Source organism: Gallinula chloropus (assembly GCF_964237585.1).
Source record: "Gallinula chloropus genome assembly, chromosome: 5".
In the NCBI taxonomy this organism is placed as follows: Eukaryota; Metazoa; Chordata; class Aves; order Gruiformes; family Rallidae; genus Gallinula; species Gallinula chloropus.
Genome location: NC_140090.1, coordinates 67,516,908 through 67,540,163, shown reverse-complemented (window position 1 = coordinate 67,540,163; position 23,256 = coordinate 67,516,908). Strand labels below are relative to the sequence as shown.

The 23,256-nt window shown below is 39.2% G+C and overlaps 1 protein-coding gene across 1 annotated transcript in view; it reads left to right on the top strand.

Moving 5' to 3' along the window:
* Positions 1–23,256, top strand: part of BTRC (beta-transducin repeat containing E3 ubiquitin protein ligase) — a gene marked incomplete at its 5' end in the record, with an annotated part of 116,894 nt that overhangs the window by 4,901 nt on the left and 88,737 nt on the right. Inside the window, 2 exons of the mRNA XM_084264375.1 lie at positions 11,219–11,287; positions 22,533–22,640. Coding sequence (XP_084120501.1) covers positions 11,219–11,287; positions 22,533–22,640 — 177 coding nt within the window. The remainder of the gene's footprint in view (positions 1–11,218; positions 11,288–22,532; positions 22,641–23,256) is intronic.

The following is a 23,256-nucleotide window of genomic DNA, read 5'->3' as shown; positions in this document are numbered from 1 at the left end:
GCTGCAATAGGAGAGAGTTGCCTCCTAAATGCAGAGTTGCAAATCCTGCTTGAATAATAAACTTGTATGATTAGTAGTTTTTTTCCAGCAGACCTGACATAAATTCCTCTTAGTTTGAGTATTTGTTGGGACTAGTATATTATAAAGCAAATGTTGATTTATTTTCTTCTACCTGAAACTTGGTGCTGTAGGTTTTTCTGCACTTGGTGAAGGCCTTTGGTACTTCAGTAACTTCACCCTCGCTTCTCTGGTAATGTTTCATTTCAGCCACTTTGCTCCATTAAATGTATGCAATTAGAAAAGTAAATGGCAAATTTGCTATCGCATCACTGAAGTATTTAGTTTCATAGACTTAAAAAGCAGAATTTGTTGCACCGTGCTCTCTGCACTGTAATATATACTATAAACATCAGAGAGAATAGGCTGACCTTAATATTTGCTTCTCAGACTAAATCGCCGCCTTGCAGCAGTTATTTCCCACTGAATAAAAAGTTTAATTTCACGCCCTGATTAGTGCTAGAATGTGCAGGTGGATATTTATTTTATGCAGCTAAACTAATCTGCCTTGGCAAATTATTTGCCAGTCAGCAGAGCTATAATTCCTCATGAGTATTTGGTACTAAATTATCATTCTCATTAGTAAGATAAAGCAGACTGTTCTAACCACAAAGTTTGGTTAGGCAAAGGGTTTCCTGAATAATCTGTGGAAGTTACAAGACTTGCGCAGTGGCCTCAATATTCTGTGGTGGTTTGTGATATGGAAAGAGCTGATGAAGATTTCAGAAGAAGGAAATAAAATTATACTGTGTTAGCCCCAGAGGTAAGGTAGGAATGTGCAGTATTTAGAGATTGCCTCTTTAAGAGGTGCCAAATGAAGAAAGACTGAAATGGTGGTCTTTGGAGCATTTCCAGTGGCCAAGCAAACTGATCTCTAGGGCATAAGTGAGATGAGAACATAAAGTCACATTGTTTTCCTGTTGATTTTCAGCTTTAGCAGCTACTGAGGTAGGGGAAAGAATGTTTTGAGACTAGAAGTTAAATGGAGGAGGAAACTTCATGGTCTGGTCTCATTTAAAATTCACTTTATACTCTGAGGTGTTTAAGGTGGGGATAAAACAGCGTTTTCTGACGTACCAATGATGACTGGATACCCTTGTCAAGTGGATGTGTTGATCCACTGTTTTGTCGTCTTTTGATTTTACTGTGCTGGTAGCTTGTATCGTGAGTATTCTCCATTAACAATATTTATTTTCTGTTACAAGGGAAGTAATTTATACTTGGAAATTATGAATTTTCATTGAGTGAAGGGATTCCACTGACTTTGCGTCCATACAGATGCATTTTTTGTCACGTTCATTTCCTCAGTGAGCGCTGGAACAGTATTTAGGGTATGAATCATGTGTAAGACCCACAGGCTGAGCAACTTGATTTTTGTGTGTAAGAACTTCCATGCTAAATTCAACAATGCACATGAAATAAGCTGTTTTTCTCACCCCCTTGTCTGTTTATATTGTCATCTCCAACCTCTGCGTGCACTGGTGAGATTTGTGTAATATTTAACCATTTCCAGTGGCAAACAAGTGTTTCTAATGCTCAGTATTTTCTTCAGTCTTCCTCATTGCCTCCTTCCTACAATCCAGGAGATGATCAACAAGACATTATTTATATATTTTAAGTGATTTTGCACAGAAGGGCTGAATGCAGCATGTTTACCTCTGGAAGCTGAAAATGACTGGTAATGTTTGCAGAGTCCAGTGGCTGCAGCTAAATATTAAGTGCTCAAAATACAATTAATAAGCAATCAAACATGAAGCTGTTCTCTTGATAGGATGCTGATTAGTGCTGAGAAAAACTTCTTGATCCCGCAGAAACTGGTGAAAATAAACATCCTGGGAGTTGATTTAAATGTGCTTCTGTTTATTAAACAGCAATAATTTCTTGAGGAACTCTGGCATTGGACAAATACTTCCCCTGCTTTGCAGAAAGAGACAGCAGAAGCTCAGAAATTTGCCCGGGGTCACGGACTGGAGGAATTTGTGTGGGGTCATATGTTATACTGATAATAGGAGACAGAATAAAAAGAAACCAGTTCTTCTAGTAGCAAGGCTTGTGCTTCTGACCATGTTTTGGTTAATTTTACAATTGGCTAGCCACCTGTTAAGATAACATGTTTTATCATTAAACAAAATTAATTTTAAAAATGGCTTGAAACTGTCTGTTTTTAATGGGATCTGAATATTCTTAGTTTTAATCTGCCTCATGAGGCTTGTCTTTCTTCTGGGAAGTACATTGTTACATCATTAAAATATCATCCCCCACTGAGAGAGAAATCGGTCCCATTCACTAAATGGCAATGCTGAAACAATGACAAGTATTTCTAAAAACTGCATTAAAATTCATTTTTTTTCCTCTTTTCTCTGCAAGTTCCGTGGTTTCATTAACCAATGGGTGCTCAGCCTGCTTGCAGCTGTGTGTGCACAGACAAATTTGTTAGCTGTGGTGGCAGGAGGTTTGAGAAGTGGCAATGAAGACTTTCACTTTTAAATTATTTCACTTTTCCGCAGTGATTTTGCTTGGAAGCAAATGACTGATCATAATTTGGTGCTCTCTGGCTGCTTCTCATCCTCCTCTGTACAAAGAACTGAGAAACACCCAATTTAATTTTCCCTCCCCCCGTTGCTGAAACAGGGCCTGTGCATTCATCTTGATGAGAGCAGCAGGAAGGAGAGAATGAGGAGGAATGGCAGAACTCGGCAAGGGGTCCTTGCAGTCTCTTGGGGGAGTTTGTGAGCAGGAGCTGTGCAACCTCTTGACAGAGCCCACCAGAGTGACCAGTGTGGACGAGCCTTAGTGCTGGTTTAATTTCCTTCGTCCCTTGTTAAGAAGGGAGAAGTTGCAGTGATGTGTTGCAAAGGAATGCAGAAGTTCTCCAGTGCCTTTCTATGTCAGTAGGACAGTAGTAAGTGTACTTGTAATTGTGTAGATTGCCCATTTTCTTCAGAAGCAGCTGGAGCAAAACAGATCTGAAAAAAATGTAGAAAGGAAGTTTGGGAGATACCAGCCACTGCAGAACTCTGGTGTGGTTTTCCCATCAGTTGGCCATATGGATTCTCTCAGTTTGTTTGTGGTAGTCCTCTCTCTTGATGCTTACAGCTAATGACATAGGTATTCCTACAGATTGTGAGTTTTTTGGTGGTTGGTTTGTTTTCAAAATACAGGTAAATGGATTAAATAAATACTCAGAAGAAAGGTGATGGCTGTCTTTGCTTGGATACAAAGCAGGACTAGGCTAGAAAAGAAATTCTTAACATTTCCAGGCCATAGGTTTCCCCCACAGACTCTAGTTGATTCAGAGAAAAATGGTGTAGCATGGAAGTCTATCATACAGTGCAGTCACTCTCCCTCTCTCCGTGCAGTGTAATTTATTGTGAGAGCAGTGCAGAATGAAGCAGGGTTTGTGTGGGAGTTGCTTTTAGTTTATGGATAGTTGGCCTCAAATTCTGTCTGTTAGGAAGATGCTGGCAATTCTCCAGGGACCTTGTTCATTGGGTCTGCTCAATACCCTTCCTTCTTGTGTGCCAAAACTCTCAACAGGATTGAGAAATGCAGCCAGCTATCATTCATCTCCTGCAAATGAGAACAATGAGAAGTGGGTGTAGTCTCGAGAAACAATGGATCGATTTTGTTTTAGAAGATGGGTCTTGGAAGCATCTCAACAGTTTTCTCAGGAAATCCAAACAACGTTAACACCATCTTCAAACAAAACAGAAGGTGTTTTCTGTTGTTGATAGGTTCAAAAGAACAACAATCTACATTTCATGTTCATTATCTTTTTGTATTTTTTTCCTTTTTTTTTTTTTGCTCCTTTTGACTGGGAGACACTGTGTGGTGTGTTGTTCTTGTGCTTTGTCATGGCATAAACAAGCAAAAATGTTCTGATTTTTTTTTTTACTGGCACAAAGAAGGTATTCCTATATATCCATATCTCACTGACCTTAAAATAAGACTTTAGGCAGATGGAAATCAGTACAGAGCCCATCAGTGAGAGGAAACATCTCTGCATGGGATTGGAACAGGTCTTGTGGAGCTTGGGTTCAAGTCCAGTATTGGCAGACAGTGATAGTCCAGTTTGCTAGGGAGACAGACTCTAGTCTGTTTGCAGGCTACTCAAAACAGTTCTTGAGTAGGGTTTTCTTTGCTGTGCCCTTGTAGAGCTGTTCCAAATACGACTACTTTGAAAGCTAGAATTCTCATTCTTATTTCCCAGCTTAACTTCATTCATGACTAATTCATTTTCATTTGTTTTAATGCCAGTGTTGTCCTTCATCTTAAAGAGCTCTTCTTGCTCCCCTGTGTTCGTCTGCATGTACTTGTGGGCAGCAATTGTGTTCTCCTCTGAGCTGGATCTGATCAGGCTCAAACAGCATTTCTTTTCTTTTTCTTTCAGTCATAAGATGTTTCCTAAAACTCTTGATCATTTTAGCAGACCTTTTTAAACAGCTGCAGAATGTGATTAATGTGAGTGACCAGAGCTGTCCAGAATATTACAGGAAAAGTAATCCTAATTTCCCTCTTCTGGGAATTTTTCACTTTATACAGTATCCTGGAGTAGTATTTGCCATCTTCATGGCTGCATCTTATTGGTCAACCATCATTGTCTAATGAGTAACATATCCCAGGGTCTCTTCCCCTCTTCTCATTACTGAGTCCCTAGTTTATAATGGAAATAATGTGACATTTTGGTTATGTATGTGTTGTGTTGGTTGTATTACTCAAGCCTTCAAGATGCTGTGTCCTGTATATTTTTGATGTCACTTAACTTTGTCTTCAGCCAATTTCATTAGCGCGTTGTTAATTCTTGGGGCTGGTTTAGCCCATTATTGAGAATATTTTAATGTTGACTTCAACAAGGATTAATCTCTGTACAGCTTGATGGTTCCCTTTTCAAAATAACCAGTGATCCTCTACCCTTTTTAGTTTCTTATCCTCCTTACAACTCTGGTATTAATCCTAATCCCCTGCATTTTAACTAGTAACTTCCTACATGTCATCTATCAAATGCTTAACTACTTCTAATTTGTCTGGACTTTAGTGATCTTCTTAAAGAAGAAGATTGGGTTAGTCTAGCACTAATTCTAATTTGTTCTAAATTTGGAGTAGATTTACTAGGCCTCACATGGTGACTGCTTCATTTTGGCAATGGTTATCAGCACTCTTGTCTCAGTAGATTTCATTTCTTTGTGTTTTGCTTTTTTTTTTTCCTTTTTAAAGGTTGTCCAGTCACTTCTGCAATGTTTTAGACCTGTTCTGCTTAGTCTTCATACAGGTACTTGTTCTGCATGGGGATGCTACCAGGGGCTACCTGCTTCTGTTGCCCCTACTTTATTGTCACATCATAGTCTTCTGAGACAGCAGGCTTCTTTGGTAGTTCTTGTTTGAAGGAAGGGTTTCCTCTAGTCAAATACAAAGGAGTCTTGTGCTGTCTCAAGAGTTGAGAGCTGTGTAGGGCAGAACTGAGGGCAGGGCATTTTGATCAGGAAAGGGTATTGAATGTGTCTTGGCAAGTACTCAGAGCAGGTAGTTGCGGATTCCAAGTTACTTATGAAGGGTGAATAGGTCCCACATGGTAATTGTGGTACAGTGTGTTGTGAGAGAAATGAATTGGGATAGAATGGCCATTCCTGCAAAAAGGAAGCTTTTTTGGTTACTTTATTGAGCAGGAAAATGTTGTGGTTGAGTGCTGGAGTCTGGTCTTGAAAACATTTCCATTTCTTCAGGAAAAGAATAGTATTCCTTTTACAGAATAGTCTGCTTGATGTGTGAACTGTGGATTTTCTTTCAGGATAGTTGGCATAGACCCTCTCTCTTCTGTGTGTGCTCTTTTGCCTGCTGCCTAAAATTGAGCAGAAAAGGAGGTTACAACTAGCACTAGGTTCTTTTGCTGATTATGGAGATCACAATTTTCCAGACATCTTACTTCTGTTTACCTTGTAAACAGTATTGTTTTTTCTCTAGTACAGAATTTTCTGTTCCTGATTCTCTGAGTCTCAGTGAAAAGTTAGAATCCAGGATGAGCTTTTTGACTTTTTTTCTATGGACTTATGAAAAAGAGACAAGATACTTTTAAGTATCAGCCTCATTTTATTGATCTCTAGACAAACCTCTAGCTTCCACTTTATACATAATGCTTGCACTGTGGATGCTGCTGGTCTTGTTGGATACTCACCTGACACAAGTTCAGACAGTAGCATGAGAAATGTAGCATCTCTTTTATTATTTCTCTGCAGGTCTTGAAGGAGACTGAATATAGGACTTGAGTTTCAGACTTAAAATGTCAACTGGTTGTGAAATCAAGCATGTTCTTATGGGCATGAAGAGAATCTCTTTATGCTGCTATAGTAAGGGTGTTCACAGAGCTTGCTGTTACTTTGTCTTAAGATTAATGGGGTGCCGTCACAAGTCTCCATTTGGTTTTGAATATTGTAACTTAGTATTCTTGTGAGCCCTTAAGAAGGTATCCAGGTGTTTCATGTTACAAAAATAGTTTTCCTGGTAGCTGCAGCTCTCTCAGGTTATAAAAAACTTGCGTCTTTTTATCTGTTAAGGAATATAAAGAGACATTCCCCAGTGGGAGTTGGTTTTTGAGGAGATCTCAGTCAACGTACTCCACACAGATTGGCTAAAGAACTAGAGTAGCCACGTTCACTGTTGCTGTAATGCATACAAACTCATTAACAAGATTTAGGCCACAGGGGATATTTCCCTTTGCTATGGAAGTCATCTCAACCGGACAATCTTCAGTGCAACTGGCCATGCTCTCCCATGTCAGTGACTGACAGATCTAATTCTGCCTCTGTAGCCGAGAGCCTGTTAGTTAATGGAGTCATGAATACTGTTACTCAGAGGCAACCTTCAGAGTATTAAAATGCTTTATTCCTGTTCTTCACTTGATATTTATTGAGCAAGGTGTTCTATCTAATGAACGCAATGTTATCATCAAATAAATACGATGTGTAGATCATAACTTAAAAGAAATGAAAATGTAAGTAGCTTCACTGTTGCTTTGCAGTGACAGAGAGAGATGGGTTTAGCTTGCCTGTTTAAATCGTTTGTGATGGAAACCCAGAGTGAATGTCCTCTCTGAGGGAAAAGGAAGCATTATGGGTTATATGATCAGATTCATAAGATCCTTAGTAAATATATATTTCATACAGTTCTCAACTATTTTTCTCTATTTCTTCTTACATGGAAGCAGATGAAACAGAGAAGCAGCAGTACTGCCTTGCAAGTACCATAGTAGGTTTCCTTTTATAATTATCACTCTTGACATATTTCTCCTTTCTTATGGAAGTGAAAGATGCAGATATTTAAGAACCCTTCTTGCACAAAAAAGCCCAATTTCCGCTCAGTACTTAATTAGCACTTGTTTATGACACGGCATCTGATTTGATTTTCAAAACAAATTGCACAGTAAAGAGGCTGATATTTAAACTGTATAGTAACCACAGCTCCAGCTGTGACTCAAATATTGTAAGCCTTCAGGGGTTGTGTTTAGGCTTAGAAAATAGGAACTCAGGCCTGTAATTAAATGTCCTCTAAAAATCAGCCTTTTTAGGGAAGGGAAGAGGGTACCACTGTATTTTGAATTACTGACTTGTTCTCAGAATTCATTCTGTTGTTGTAAGCCTTGCTAGGGACTGCAGAAATCAAATGGATTAGAAATGGAGGAGTAGATTACTAAATGAAAAGAGTCAGGGGTTGCAGAAAAAAAGATGAGCAAAGTAAGCTATTCTGCCTCACGGATTTATAGGCAAGTGCAATATGTATACTATAATTAAATATATGGATAACTTACTATAATCTCTGTGGCCACCAAAAAATTAAAGAGGAAATAGATGTTTCATACGGAGTAAAATTGCATTTTGGAACTGTGATTAGGTAAGTCACTGATGGCTGTGGAATAAGCCATCTGCAGTGATGGAAGGCTCATTTATAAAGCAAGTCCTCAATGATCAACGTGAATGTCTTAGAGAAGTTGTCAGGGTTGTGTTACAAATTAATCACCTAGATAATAGTATGAAATATTTACAAAATATCACTGTAGAAGTTAGTGGTTTCTGAGTTACTTTTTGAGGTAGGTGTTGAAAGAGAGAGGAAGTTGCTGTAGCAGTCTGACTTGTAGTCACAGAAAATGCTGGATCAGAAGCCAGGAGAAAACGCTACACTTGCGAGTGATTCTGAGCCATGAGCATAAATGGTGTGTGCTTATGAAAACACAAATATGAGTAGGTCTTGCTGGGGAATTAATTGTATTGCTGATAGTATTGGCTTGAATGGATCATAACTGTGGAAGGGTTCAGTGTTAAAATTGATATAGTACAGCTTTCAAACAAGGCAGTCGTCTGTGTTCCAGATCTTGTAAATGCTGGGGGAAGGCATTTTTTGGGTTTTATTTTTAAAGCAGTGAGGCATGTTTGAGTTCCTTTTCTGTAGTTCTGTAGTTGCATGTCTGCTGTCATTCAGACACTGGCATTCAGAAAGCTTTAACCGGGTGTACTTGTTTAATTGCCTGTCTGTGTGGAAGATGTTCCTTGGGGTCACTCACAATGTGCCTAGGAGAACCATAGAAATGAAAAATTTAGGAGATTGGTTGTAAAAGTTTAACCAATGGTGGATCCATGAGATTTTAGTTAAATTAAGCTTTTCTGTCGGTGCTGGTGTTTGACATGAATGGGGTCTCAGTTGCGCAGATGTCCCACTTCAGTGGTACAGGCAGTAGTGTGTGAGTAGTGACATACCTCCTACTGGTAACATTTGCTTCTTATCTATATAGTTCATCAAATGTAGAGGAGACCTACTTCACTGAGGGGATTTTGCAGGTATGGTGCTGAGGGATGATTGCTTGGTTTCTCCTATTTGTATATTTAACAGTGTTGAAAAATAAGTAAATTGAGTTTACAGTAGCTGCTGATCTGCTGAAGGTCGTTATTACTTTCATTGCTGATACTCAAAACAACTTTATTTTGAAATCACAAAGAAACTTGTGTTGATAAGAGTTGTCTAAATTGAAATACATTGTTATCTTTGATACTGGAGACGCTTCTGCATGAGGGTAATCTTGGTGGTAATAGATCTATTAATATACTTACATATTTGCAGGACCAGGGTCTTCAAATTAAATGGTTTAAGTCAGTGTCTTAAATCATTAGTCAAACTACTCTGGACTGATGGGCTTTACAAAAGTTAAGCAGCCTGTCAGTCCTAGGAGAAAGCTTTATTGTTATCCTTTAATTTGTGGGTTAGGTGACAAAACCAGAAAGAAATTAAGTCATTTTTTATACATTTGTTGTGTGAACCTGGCCAGATCAGGGACTGGTACTCAGGTGTCCTTACTGGTGACACTGTTATTTCAAAGTCATTATTTTTGGTTGTTTATGAAGGCTTTTTTTTTTTTTAATTCTTTTTACACTGATAGGTGTACTGAGCTGTGCTACTTTGAAAAAGCAACTGTAGCACTTGAGCCAGAAGTAGAATGTAGCTTCTCTGGTGTACTTGCTAGATACCTGGCCCTTCATATTGTTTCTTCCATTTTCAAAGCATGCAGAAATGTCAGCAGTTCCTCTCAGCAAACCTGTGAGGTGGGTTAAATGAGTGTTGTCCTCATTTTACAGTAGTAGAGAGACTAACCACCCATGAAGTTAGTGCTGAGGTAAGGCTTAGGTCTCGGAGCACGATGCTTCTAGCTGTGTGAGAAGTCCCCTAAAACGTACTTTGTTAATGTGTTAAGCATTTCAAGTCCAAACTCAGCAGGTGAGTGCAGTAACCAGGTATACTTGACTTTAATTTATCGACACAGTGGTAATTATTAAAATTCATGTTGAACTGAGGTTACTGGCTAGGACACCAGGGCATAATCTTACTGCTTCTTTAAGAAATTTAGGAGGATTTAAATTTAAACTGGAGACAAGCAAAAAATAACTTGTGTTCAAAGCATACTGCAAAATCCTGTGTGCATACTTGTGTTTAAAAGCAAGATTTTAGTCTGTTCTAGTTCGTGCTCTAATTTCAAATTCCAGGGTTGGACTGCCTCCCCACCATAGCTGTGAAGGTTTGTCATTCAGCAGTGGCATGTTTTTCCTCTCCAACCAATTGTATTTTTCAGGATTACAAGTACCAAGTTGGACACAGTTTATACAAACTAAGTATTGGGCTGACACAAGAACAAATGGGGATAAACTTCCCTTGAATAGCCATTGTGAAAATGAGAAAGATGTTTCCAGCCTTCCTGAAAAGAGTGGCACACATCTGCTGGTTTGGAGAGGAACTATAGTAAATTAAAAAGGGAATTGTGGAGTAAGAAAGGTCTCTGGACTTGGTGGATGTCCTGTCTAGTCCTGTTGCCTAGATGTGATTTTAATTTCTAAGCATCTCTATCTCTCTTTTTCTCTTTTCTTTTTTTTTTTTTAGGGGGGGGTGGGGGGTGGAGGAGCAGTTGAATCCACTTCATTGTTAGAGTATCTTGAAACTGCAGATGAATGCATGCCAGGTAGCGCTTCCTTGTTGTTGCATATTTTCCTATCTTTAAGTTACACTATGTATGTTTTGTGCTTCCAGAGCATTGGATGTCTTGCTTTCTCCTCAACCTGATGAGCATGAGAACAGTAAATGAGGAGGAGATGATATTTGTCTATCAGTTTGAGGCATAATTTATGGCTGTGTGAGCATATAGTTTCCTGTTACCTCCTGTAACAAGGCTACACCTCTTCAGGGATTTTCCTTAATCTTTTCACATTGTCCAATGTCTGGTCTGACTGCGTTGAGGATGGTGACTGTAAGAACACTCTCATAGCTTGACTGCTGCTGTTCTGACACCGTTTAGCTTTACATAGTAGCAAAAGCATTGCTAACCATTAATCTCTCCTGCTGCTCCCACCTCGGAGGCTGTGCCAATCCAAGTGCATTTGTGTGGGAATTTTTCAAGAACTACCTACCTGTACTGAATTGAAATGTGAAATGGTGGAAATTGTAAAAATGGTGGTGACTTTTAGACAAATAAAGCAGCTGATAACCAGAGTAGTGAACAAGAACTAATCTGGGGACTAAACCATCATACATGGCTTTAAAAATCTGCATTGCTTAAAGTACTCCAGAATTTAGACTTAGGTTAGCTAGGTCCCAGTGTAAAAGGAGGTCTCTCTTTATGTCTATTCTCTCCTAGCCCCGAATACACATGCCAAAAGATGGATTCCAACTTATATCTTCTGGATACCAAGCATGGCTAAAGCAGGTTGGACTGTATTATTGTTATTCATCTCATGTGAGGGACTGTGTTGGACACCTGTGCTTGTCTCATTAGTGAAGTACATAAATGAGGGTGTAACGAAGTTACGGTGCCATGTTAGCTGATACCCCTCATAGCCATCACTGTTTTGTGTTTATGCATGCTGTGTTTGTATAACATTTTGTCACCAGTTTTATAAATGTGCACTTCCTGTAAATAAAAGTTCAAAATGCAGTCACCTGAAAGCGAAAAGGGTCAGAGTCTGAAAAGAAATCTGCAACAACAGCTCAAATTACAGAATTAAACCAGGCCTTCAAACACAAAACTGCTTGGTGGTGGTGCTGGTAATAATGGGGAGGCCACTGGGTTAAAACTCAAGAGAATTGCATCTAGCGTCTAATTCAGATCTGCCTGGGTGAAACAAGTATGGACACTTACTCACATCACATAACAATTGTGCAGTTTGACACAGTCTGACACTGTGGGGAGTCCCCGCTCGGAAGTGGCCTAGTGCTGTATTACTCTGGCTATTATTAAAGGCCAGGCTTTAGATGTCTCAGCAGTCTGCCTCTAGCAATTGCTGTCAGCTTTTCACTTTTGTGAGTGAAAAATCCCCCTTCAGGAAAACCAGCTTAATTTACAAATTGCCTGTACAAGTCTCTTCTCTCATGGAGATACGGCTATGATGAATCCTGCATCCTTGAGAATATGTGGCTTAAAGTTGCTGTTTTTGTAGAAAGCCAGAATGGTTGTGTTGTTATAGCAACAAAACCTGGAAATATGAAAACAGCACGGATAAGCTGCATCCTGTTGTCGTGGCAACTGGAGTTGTGAAGTGATGAAATGTCGTGGTGAAGGAATATATGGTACCATGAGCCCAACAGAAACAAAGAGACAAGTTGCTTGAGTGGATTGAGAGAGAATTAAAAACTACAGCAGCAAAACCCTTTAAAACACAAGAGTTTTCATTTCAGGTGCTAACAGGAATCTTACAAGTAGTTAGTAACTTGTTTGTGCAAGTTGCTTACTGCTGTCAGCTTACATCGGCTTCTGTGAAACTGAGAAGAGCTTCAATACCTCTAAGAAGATGGACGTTGAGTTCTGTATTGCATTTGCAGATGGTTCCTTTGGATGAGTGCTATGTTGCATGCTTTGGAGCTTCTCTCTGAGAGACCCTTTTTCTCTCTAAGTCCATGCTAGTGAAGGTCAGCTGGGACACTGAAGCTGATGTTTTCTTGATTTAAACTTTTGCTGAGCTTGAGGCAAGGTGTCTCAGAGGAATCTCAACTCTGCAATTATCGTCTCACAGAGCTCAAGTTTGTTGACCTATGGAGCGTGGCATCAGTTTCTGTTTCTTAGGTGGTAGGTTTAGAGAACAATAGGAAGAGGATTGTGTGGATTTTCTGTTTACTTCTGAGGCAAACAGACCTGTTTTTGTTGTTGCTGTATTACATTACCAATGCTCTAGTGTAGCTGGGATGTATACTTTTCTGACTGAAAAATGCTGAGAAAAAAGCCAATAAACCAAAATGCTCAGTTAGTGAGTTTTTTTTCAAGGAGACTTTCAGATTAGGCAACCTTAAATAATAGAAAAACTAACTCTTAAAAAAACCCCACCTTTTTCTATGTGGCTGCTTTCCTTTTGATTTTTGGTTTACTGTTGCTGGTTCTAAAGTCTTTATATTAAAATCACCTTAATCCTCCTTGATCCAAGGAAAAGTTATAAACCTGAGCTTGTATCATCAGCTGGTGCTGCCATGGAAATAGCTTTGCTATTCCAATTTCAGTGCTGTGACTTCACCACAGGAAGTATATGGGTAAAGGAGTTGTTACAAAGGGTGGAAACTTTTGATCAGAAGAAGGAGCTCTGAGCAGCAGAGTCGTTAATTTTTTTTGAGGTGCGACTGATTTGGTGTAGGATATATGTCAAAGGACAGATCTGTAGGATTCTTTAAAACTGCATATTGAAAGAAAGGCACTTGTGATGTATTTAAAAGCAGTAATCTACATATGCATCCAGATGAAATGGTGTCTGTGCAGCAGGTTTATTCTCCTGGTCTCTTTTTAACGGGATTCCAACATAATTACTTTTTTTTCATTCTTCAGCTTAGGGAAGTATTGATCTGCTGCCTGGCTTATATCAAACGTGAGAAGTATCCCAGTAACACATTGTATTAATGTGGGCTAAAAGTGGTTTATATTGCAGATGAGATGAAGGAAGATGGAGTTCTGCAAGACTGGACACATACTATAAATATCCATAAAACTGACAATTTTATCTAAAAACAGTGCTGGCTGGATTTGCGTATTTTCAGCCTACTTAAACTGGAGCTAATAGTTGAACAGTACCTGAGCATGGGTTGCCCACACTGATGCCATTACCCTCTGGCCTTTAATGGCAGGGTTTTATATTTAATGTTGCTGTGCTGCAGTGGAGAGCTGTATTGTGTTCCTATGTGCCGAGAGGAAACACAACACCAAAGGCCAGAAATACATGTTACTGTAAGAATAGCGCTTCGAGTAACCTGCAAAGCTCTCTTTACTCCAGCAGTTTCCTTTGAGTTTATCTTTTACAAAAAGTCAAACACCTACAGGTAATTTACTCAGCCTTGATGTTCATTTAAGCCTTTCTTCCAGTGGTGGCACTGTGCTGCTGCAGTCTGTAACATCCCATCACCTAGACATTGACCCTTTGAAGCCAAGCTGCAATTGACTTCTGGGGAGAGGAAGAGGGGGGGATGTTTGTGTATAAATATGATCAATAGACCTGACATTCCAATTCCTATACTGTATTGACACCTTCTGTGATTTAAGCCAAACTGTGAAATTGGGCGAATTAAGGTCTTAATTAGCTGAAACACTTACAAAACATTATTTTGATTACATAATTGGGGAAGCTAAAAGTATCGCTTTAGGTCGCTTGTGAAACATGGTAATTCAGAGTTAAAGCTAATCTCTCCCCTTCGTATACCATTGTGAGCAAGTATGCATCACATAGGGTATGTAATATAATGCACTCATCTGAGCCTTTCTGCCTCCCACTGTCTTTTGGAGTAGAATTTTTAGAGCCAAGTTATAAACCTGTAAATGTGTTTTATGCTGGAAATTCTTGGTGCTACCTTAACTAGATTGGTACCAGCAAAGGCCAGTATAATCAAAACAAGGCACTTCAGATATTAATGGTCTGCACTTCAGTCAAGTCAGCTGGAAAAGAGAGTGTGAAAACCAGGACTGTGAAGACAGGATTCTTCCACTAGAATTGTGCTTTCTTTCCTTGGAGAAAAATGCAGTGATTCTGGGTATGTTTTGGTTTAGTAATTTTTTCATTTAGCATCTCCTCCTTAACATCTCAAACATACAGTCTATTTTCAGTGGATCCCATATGCTTTTTGAAAGTCAGATACTAATTCCTTGGGTGGAAAGTAAAAATCAGGTTGCTTCCTGCAGTTCAGTATTAATTTTTTGCATTCATATAGTACTTTTGAGAATGTGAAGTGTGATGCAGACTTATCAGTTATCCCTGAAACGTTGTGTGGTAGGTGCATAACATAATAATCCTGAGAGATTTTATGGAATTAAATAAAACTAGAGATGGGGGAAACTAGTGAAACCTCTGTTTCATTTCTCCTCCAATGCAGGTTTATTGTCTGCAGTTTGTGATGGAAATCTAGACCAAAGTTATAGAAGTGTCCCAAGCTCTTGAGGTTTCCACCTGTTTCTTAGAGTAGGGTTGGGTATATTTTTGTAAAGCCTCGTAGTTCTGCAGGTTCATCAATGGTTAGGGCAGTTGATGTATTGCTCTTTCTGCTTTTTATTATAAAGGTGATGATTCATTACTCCTCTCAGCTCCCTGTTGTTTCAGTTTTTGGTGTTTATATGTCAGCTTCCTAAGGACACGGTCTGTGTGATGCCTCGCTCAGGCAGGGAAGGTCTGCTGTCCTTGTTGGGCAGATGTGGAGGTGAGATGTTGCATTACTCTGCCCAAACTCATGCAGAATGCCTGTGTCAAAGAATTAGGTATATCTCATATGACAAAGATTTTAAATTGTTCAGAATTGCTGCAAAATCAGGCTTTGGGTGTGATGTGGCTTAATAGCAACTATGTGTTCTTGCTTACAAAAGAGCCTAATACTCTTGGTTTTGTAAGATCTCCATTTTAAGCCTTCACATAGTTTTATACTTAGGCTTTGGTGAGATTGCTTTTAGTAAGTTTGGGTAGGGCTTGCTTTTAATAACACCATCTTTGGTGTTGCTTAAAGAAGCACACACAAGTCTCTGCATGTTATACTCCTTAAAGAAGGGTATGCCATCTGAATCTTAAAGCTCTGCAGGTGCACAGGTTTAGATTTATCAGCTTCATGGATTAAAGAGCTATAATTATGGAAACATTAGTATTGTCTGGTTCAGATATGATCTACACAAGTTCCCTCAAGCACTTGGCAATTGAGGATCTTGTATACCTTATTGATGGGAATTTGGCCCCTTTCTGGGGTGTGTAACTTCTGATCTGGAATCCCAGAGGTTGAACTCCCATAACTGCTCTTTGGGGAAAACATTTCTTCACAAACATTTACCTAAAAGCTCTGATTTGATCCTTCCAGACCCTACTCAGGTAGGAAATTATTTGGGTAATCTGAATATGTAAATCTTTTTCCATGACCCTTATCTTTGGTATTTAGGAGTAGTTGGTGAACTGGAATCTCTTGTAAAAGGTTGCTGTAAGAGAGAGAGGTAGAAGAAGATTAGAGAAGAGTTTGCATAATATGTATGTTAAGGAAAGTTTCCTGAGTGATTACATGCAAAGTGGGAGGCTGCAGGAAAGTGAGATTTGCAGTGCAGTGAGATTTGCAGAACCCTGAGCTGTGTGTGCACGGTAACCCCCTGCACCATAGGCTGAAGGGGAACACCACTGCACTGAAGTCAGTGATCTGTACTGGGGTAAGATGACCACTCTTCCCTATGTTTGGAATCTAGGAAGAGTGTTATAATTGAACCCTGGTAGCATGTTTCAGCCTCTGATTTGTGAGACCTAATAGTTTTGAAGACAGATCCTGCAGTTGTCCCAGGGACGTATTCTCAGCTTTCCCTAAGTGAGGTATTGGGTTGCTTGATTTGCAGTTTGTCAAAATGCTTCAAGGGTCTTTAATGAGACAGCTCAATTACTTTTATTATAGCAAAACAGGAGCACAAACCACTTTCAGTTGTCTATGTGCTTGTGGAAATGTGACCAAAATGTCTGAATGTAATAGAAGCCAAGATGCTGGGGGAAGCACTGGTTGCAACAGCCACTGCGTGTTGCCCTTCACAATTCTGGTGCAATATGTGAAGAGCTGACAGTTTGTGGGCTGGTTGAACCCTTTGAGATCCTTCTCACAGCCATGCTCAGAGGGGTACTGTAGTTGCCTCTTTATTTTTTTGAATTCATCTTCTTACCATGGAAAGACTGCAAGGAAAAACTGCCAGTGACAAAGTCAGAATTAATCTGTTTAAGCACAGGGAACAGTGGTCTGGGGTATAAGGAGGTGTAATTCTCACACTGTGGCTTTTAGCCATTGCTTTTGGCTTAATTAAGACTTAGAGCTTTTAACTTCTTTCTTATTTTCAAATGAAAATAGACAAAAAACTTTGAGAAAGTTATGAAAGTATTAATTTGCTCTGAGCCATGCTGGTCTCCTTGGTAAGTTCATAATTAGGCAGGATTTTTTTTTTCCTTTAAATGGGTATTCTTGTCTCTCAGGTATATAACTGCTCCATAACTGGTAAATCTGTATTCATATGTTAGGGCTTTTAAAGGCATATTATTTACACAATTCACTGGAATGGCTCCTTTGAAAGCTGGGTGGCTCTCTCATGTAATTATGTATTTAGTATGCTTTGTAGCCGCTGTTGGGATGGGATGGGATGGTGTGGGGGGAAGAAAAGAGAAAATAAAGCCCCACAAAAACCTACTAAAATAAAAAAAGAATTTCCTTGTTCCATTTCTGCAGGTTTTCTTAAAGTTGTATCCTAATGCCTTTTTCTCAGATGAGAAGCTGCCCAAGCTAAAAACTGAAATGTGTGTCAGATTTTTTTAATTGTGAAAGTACATAATATGCACTGGGAATTTATTTTTTATATATATATATACACCTATATCATATATTTAATCAAAGAGAACATCTCTTTGAACAGTAGAGTGGAAAATAGGAGATATATTTTAATTTTTATGTGTATATGATTAAAAGAATAAAAAGTGGACCAAAAAAAGAAACCCAAATCACTTTTTAGCCAGAAGTAAATTTCTGGAAATGTTACTAAGTTTCATGAGGCCAACATTTGAAATGTAAATAGCAGCTGCCTTGTCTGATACATTTCATACAATGTATTGCATTCTGTGGTGACAGGAATAGTGCAGGTTGGACACAATGTGAAAGTGATGTGTGTTATATTTTTGGCATTGGCTTAGTTAAACATGTGGCCAAGAAAGTATGACATAAACTGAGTGGGAAAATATTGGGGCTTGTTTTCCCATTTTTTCTGTTATAGTATAAAAATAATTGTGAATATTTGGAATCATAGTAACATCTGAGCATGTGTTTGATAGAGCATTGTAAAGGATAAAAATTCCTAAGGCGCATTTCCTGGAAATTGGATTTTAGTATTCGGAGAATGGTGCTGTGAAAGAGACTTTTGGGGAGAATTGGACTCACCAGTCATCCCATATTCGCTTTCAGTGATGGAAAAAAAGGGGGTGGGCAACGATCTGTCTCCTTATATCAAGTTCAGGTCTGGTGTATGTAGTTTTAATCCTGTTCAGACCATCCCTTGTGTTTTACCTGCTTCAGTTTGGGTGGTAGAATTTCTAGTGCTTCTTTTCCTATCTTGTCCTGTTTTTTTTTTAACAGTTACAACTTGTGTTTCTGTTTTTCTTTGTACAACCATATCCAGTTCCTTGGCTTGTGATCAGCTGGACCAACCACAAAAAGGCCCATTTCTTTCAGTCTTTAAACTCTTTAGCTCTTGTCAACATGTGTTGTGTTATGTGCATGCTCCTTAATGGAAATACTGGATGAGCAGGATCTTAATTCCCAGCTCCCAAGAGAAGTAGAAATTGTTATTGGCTTATCTTTAGAGTTCAACCACATAAAGCACAGGACCCTGTACTAGAAGGGAAATAATTTTGAATTAGGGAAACATTGAAATAGATGTGGTTAGCAGCTGAAATTATGTACAGTTGACCAAAAACCAGCCTTTGGGGGGAAAATAAAAAGGGGGGTTTCCTTTTTGGCTTTGCTACTGAGTTATGAAGATGTGTAAAAATATTTCTTAGGTTGCCTGTAAATCCAGAGGTGTTTTAGGCAAGCAGGTTATTGTAAGGTTGAGTGTAGGGTTCAGGCAGGGATAATAAGTTACTGTGCTTTAATATGTTAAAATGCACCACAATTAAAGTAATTCTGTATTACTGTTGAATTTCTCCAAAGTGTTTATAAAGAAAATATCCCTAAATTGTTCTTTGATTTTGTTGTTGTTGTTGTTCTTGTTTTACAGTGAATTTTGTACAGTTTGTATTTTGATGCCTGTGCACTGTAGTTGTGCACTGTAGTAGTCTGAGAAGTTCTGGTTTGTTTCCCCCATGTAGAGCCACTTAGTTTTACAGGACAAGGTGATACGTTTCTGACCCGTAACACAATTTACTAAAACTGTGTTAGTTACCCCTAGTATATTGTATTTGCTGAAGGACTAGAAGAGAGCAAATTTGATAAAAAAAACCCCAAAACCCAGCCTGAAATTGTAATGTATAATCTTGTAATGCAATAGCAAATAAAGTAAATAAGCTATTTTTAACACTGGCAAAAATTTAGCCATTGAGTGTGTATTGAGATTTGTCTTTAGGACGTCAAATAATTGGGAGAGAGGGTAGGCTATTAGAGGCAGAACATCTTATGTAGTCAAAAATGTTCTTACAATGTAGATACAGGAATAATTGAGTAGGCTAAAATACGGCTTCCCTTCAGCTCCTGGTTACTGCCCACTCGGCTCAGCCAGTGACTGTGAATGCTTTTAGCCTATTTTAATTCAAAATAAGATAAGCCCATTTTAATCACCAGTAGAGCAGCTGGTACCAGCTTCTGTCAGGAGGAGGATGCTGGTCCTGTTTGAAACTGTATTCCCTGTATTTCTTTAGTGGGAGAATATATCTCAGGGTTCAGGGAATAGGACTTAAAAGTCAATTGGAAAAATGAACTGTGGGGTTTTTTGTCAATTCCCTGTGTCGTGCCACTCAATGTGAATCAAAGATTCTTAGCTTTTATAAATTAAAAGCTTTATGTCTCTGAGTCTGAAAGTTGTGCAGACATGGGATGTACTAATGCAATCAGGAGTCAGGAAGGTAGAGAGACTGCTGCATCCTGGCCCAGCACTTAGCAAGCAATATCAGCATCCCCATTTGGCTGTAGTCCAAGCGCTGTGCGTCTGTATCTTTGTTTTGAAGAATCAATGTAGATTGACTTGAGTTCAGGAGAGGATTTTGTCAGTCAGCTTTCAAGTAGGGAACATTGAGGCCAGTCCCTTGTTTGTGGAGCTGACAGTACAAAAGTGAGAGTTTGACATGTGGCTTGCTCAGTGGATGGGGATAGAGGCTGTTGAGATTTTTCAGAGATCAGGCTGTAAATGAAGTTGTTCTGTTGGGTCACTCATCTGATTTACACACAAGCTGTTTCTATTGAAGCACCTGGGGCCTTTTGTTCATGCTTGTGAATAAGCCTCTTTCAGTCACCAACAGTAATTTAGCGTCTCTGTTTCCTTCAGTAGGTAAAAGGCAAGTACAGGAATGATATTTTCTCCCACACTGTGTGCAGCTTCACGCTTTTTAAAGATAGGTAACAGAACTGTGTCAGCAATATAAATTTCATTATTATACTGGAGCAGATTCAGAAGTCATTTGAGGTGTTGGTAATTTTTACTGGGTTTTTCCTAATTGTGCTATACGACTGAGCAGCAAGAGTGCATGGGTGAGTAACAATATGCTTTGTAGGTGTAGAGAGTTCTGCAGCACAGGCTTCCAGTGTTTTCCTTTGCTATTGTGGCAGTTTTAAAGGAAGATGTTTCGTTGCTTTGCGGGTGCCCTGGCACAATGGATTGCCATACCTGCTGTTTGCAGTGACACTGTCATGAGCTATCATCTCACACAAACTTTGAGGAAGCAAGGTTGCCTTTCCATGGACAGAGTGGTCCTCATTTTTCCTGCCTCTGTGTCCTTCCGTGCTTTAATCAGTACACACACTTAAAGTAACCTCTTTTATCTTGTCAATCTATTTTTAATGGCAAGCAGTTCTTTGAGTTTGTTATCACAGCACAAAAGTGTGGGCCAGCACAAGGGATTGCAAAGCCTGAGAAGAGGGGATAGTTGGGTGAGATATTGATAAATCAGTATGGAAAAAAAAACCCAAAAGAAACAACCCCCCCACATCACCCTGTATTTATTTTGTCATATATTGTGTATGCTAGGATGGGAGCAGTGGTAAGCAGGTAATGGGCAATGCTTACCCTAATGAATTTACTGTGTGTCATCAGAGGGACTGTTGTGGTTCATTCTTGGAGAGTGATAAACATCTTTAAATGTATTATTAAATCAGCAAAGTGCTTAACCATAAATGCCTACTTCACATATATATATATAAATGCTGATTGTCATAACAACTTTTAATAGTTGAAGTGTTACACATTCTGTTACAAAGAAAAAATGGCTGGCATTTGGAAGTTTTTTGTTTGTGGGAGTAGTTGCTTTCCGGGAGGTTAGGATGGCAGACAGGGAACTATGGCTCAGATTTTGGTTGCCTGTTCTAACGCTGTGGCTGTATTTTTTCACATCTTCAGGATGGGCATATCTACAAATTCATCTGATGCATAATATTGGGAAGCTTTCAAGTTTCCCTGTCTCTGTAAAGTGAGGAGTTGCAGGGCTTTTCAAAATGAAAGTGAGGTGAGGGAATTTATTTAAAGGTATCATACACTTCTGGTAAGCACATTTGTGTATGTTAAGTTCCCAAGCAGTCTTTCAGTGCTATTTATGGAACAGGAGTGTAAATTGCAACAAAGTACAGCAACCAGTGTGGTGATGGACAGGGTTAATCTCTCCCTGGCTGTCTGCACAGTACCAGATTATGGATGTTGGTGATCACCTTTCTGCTCATTCAAGGATGGGTTAATGTTGCTCCTACATACTAATTTAGTGCAAGATTGTGGAAGGTTCTCTAGCCTTCCTAAGAGCAGCAAGAAACGATGGCTCAAAAGGCAGCTGTCATTTCATACCCATTCCAGCTGCCCTTTCTGCTCAGATTTCCTCCCACCCCCCTTTAAAAAAAAAAAGTGGTGGTGGGGAAGGACTGCAAAAAAAAATGTATGAGGGTTTGAAATCTCTAGTAGCTAATCTGTTGCATCCCACAGTTTTCATAGCTGTCTGCCAATTTAAAATATATTTGTTTTCTCCTGCCTTGCCAGTAATTAGACAAATGCAGCAGTGCTTATGGCATCAAAAACTCCTTGGCTGGTAAAAGCAATTGGTATCATAATGCATCCCTAAATTTAATAGTAGTGGTGTAAAATGAAGAAGCAACTGTCTATATTTCAGGGGGTAATGGCTAACTATCAAAATGGCTAGTATTTTCCTTGATTGGCTGCTATGGTTCCTTCTTTGTGTTTGGAGGAACAGAATCAAGTTGATACAATAACTGTATTTTATTTAATGAATAACAAGGCAAGCAGAAACGTGAAAATCTTACGAAGTGTCACCAAGTTCCTGTTCACCTTGGATTGCAGGTTTTTCCTTTTATCCCCTCTACAGACAAAAACCAAACATAGAAAACTATTTCTTTCCCTGCCAGTATTACTCTTAAAGCTGTGATTTTCTGCTTCCCTTGCAAAATTGCCTGCTTTGTGTTGTGCCTTGAGAGTGGTTGTGCATGGAGAAGAGGGTCTGATTAATTGCAAAGAAAGTTTTTATTGCTGGAGAAACTCACAGATTGGTGTAGAAAATGGATTTTTAAAAAATTACTTTCTCAAACCTTAGTACCTTTTTCTTGCTACTGTGAACATCTGTAAAGCTCCCCCCAAGGAAAAGGCTCATCAGTAATTTGTGTTCTTTTAAAGATGTCTCAGTCTTTAAGGCCAGGTGCAGTTATGTTGATGCCGTTTGGCTAAGCCTTAAAAGTTCCTGTAATCTGTGCCATCCTGTCTCATACAGTCCCATCTCATAGTTGTCCTTTCTCTGCAGTGCTCTATGCCCAGATCTCTGTGGCTGGGCTGCTCCAGCCTGGCGGACAGCATGCCCTCGCTGCGATGCCTGTATAACCCAGGGACTGGCGCACTCCCAGCTTTCCAGGTACTTTCTGTCTCTCCCCACTCCTCCTTTTCTCTCCATCTGTGTCTGTGTGCATCTCCTTTACTTGCTTGCTTTACCTCTGTTTATTCTACTTCATACGGTATGCCTCTCCTGTATCATTCAGATCTCTGGTATTTAAACCCATCTTGTCTAGATTCAGGGCAGATCAGTACTGGGGCATTTCCATTACTTCAATATAATATAATTATTTTGTCTAAATTGGCTTGATACCATCATCTGTTTCATTGGCTTTCAATTGTGTCAGAAATATACCACTTAATTGTATTTGGCAAACAGTATCCATCACACAGTCTCCAATCTGGCTGTTCATGCAGTGATTCCCCTCCTATTTAAATTTTTCTCTATGCCACTTAAAGGACTGAGGGGGTGGGTCCATTGCCATAGTGATAATTGATGCCAGCATTTGTTTGCTTCGGGTTTGTTAGCAGTAGTCTGGACATTCTGACTATAGAAAATTATTGTACAAGTAAGCTGTCAGTCAGGAGGCAAATAAAGGAAACCTGTTTGGTTTTTTGGTCTCTGAGTGTTAGATTCAAGCTTTTCTCTGTCACAAGACAGCTTTCTGCCAAACAGGTTTGCTCAGATGCTTTGAGAG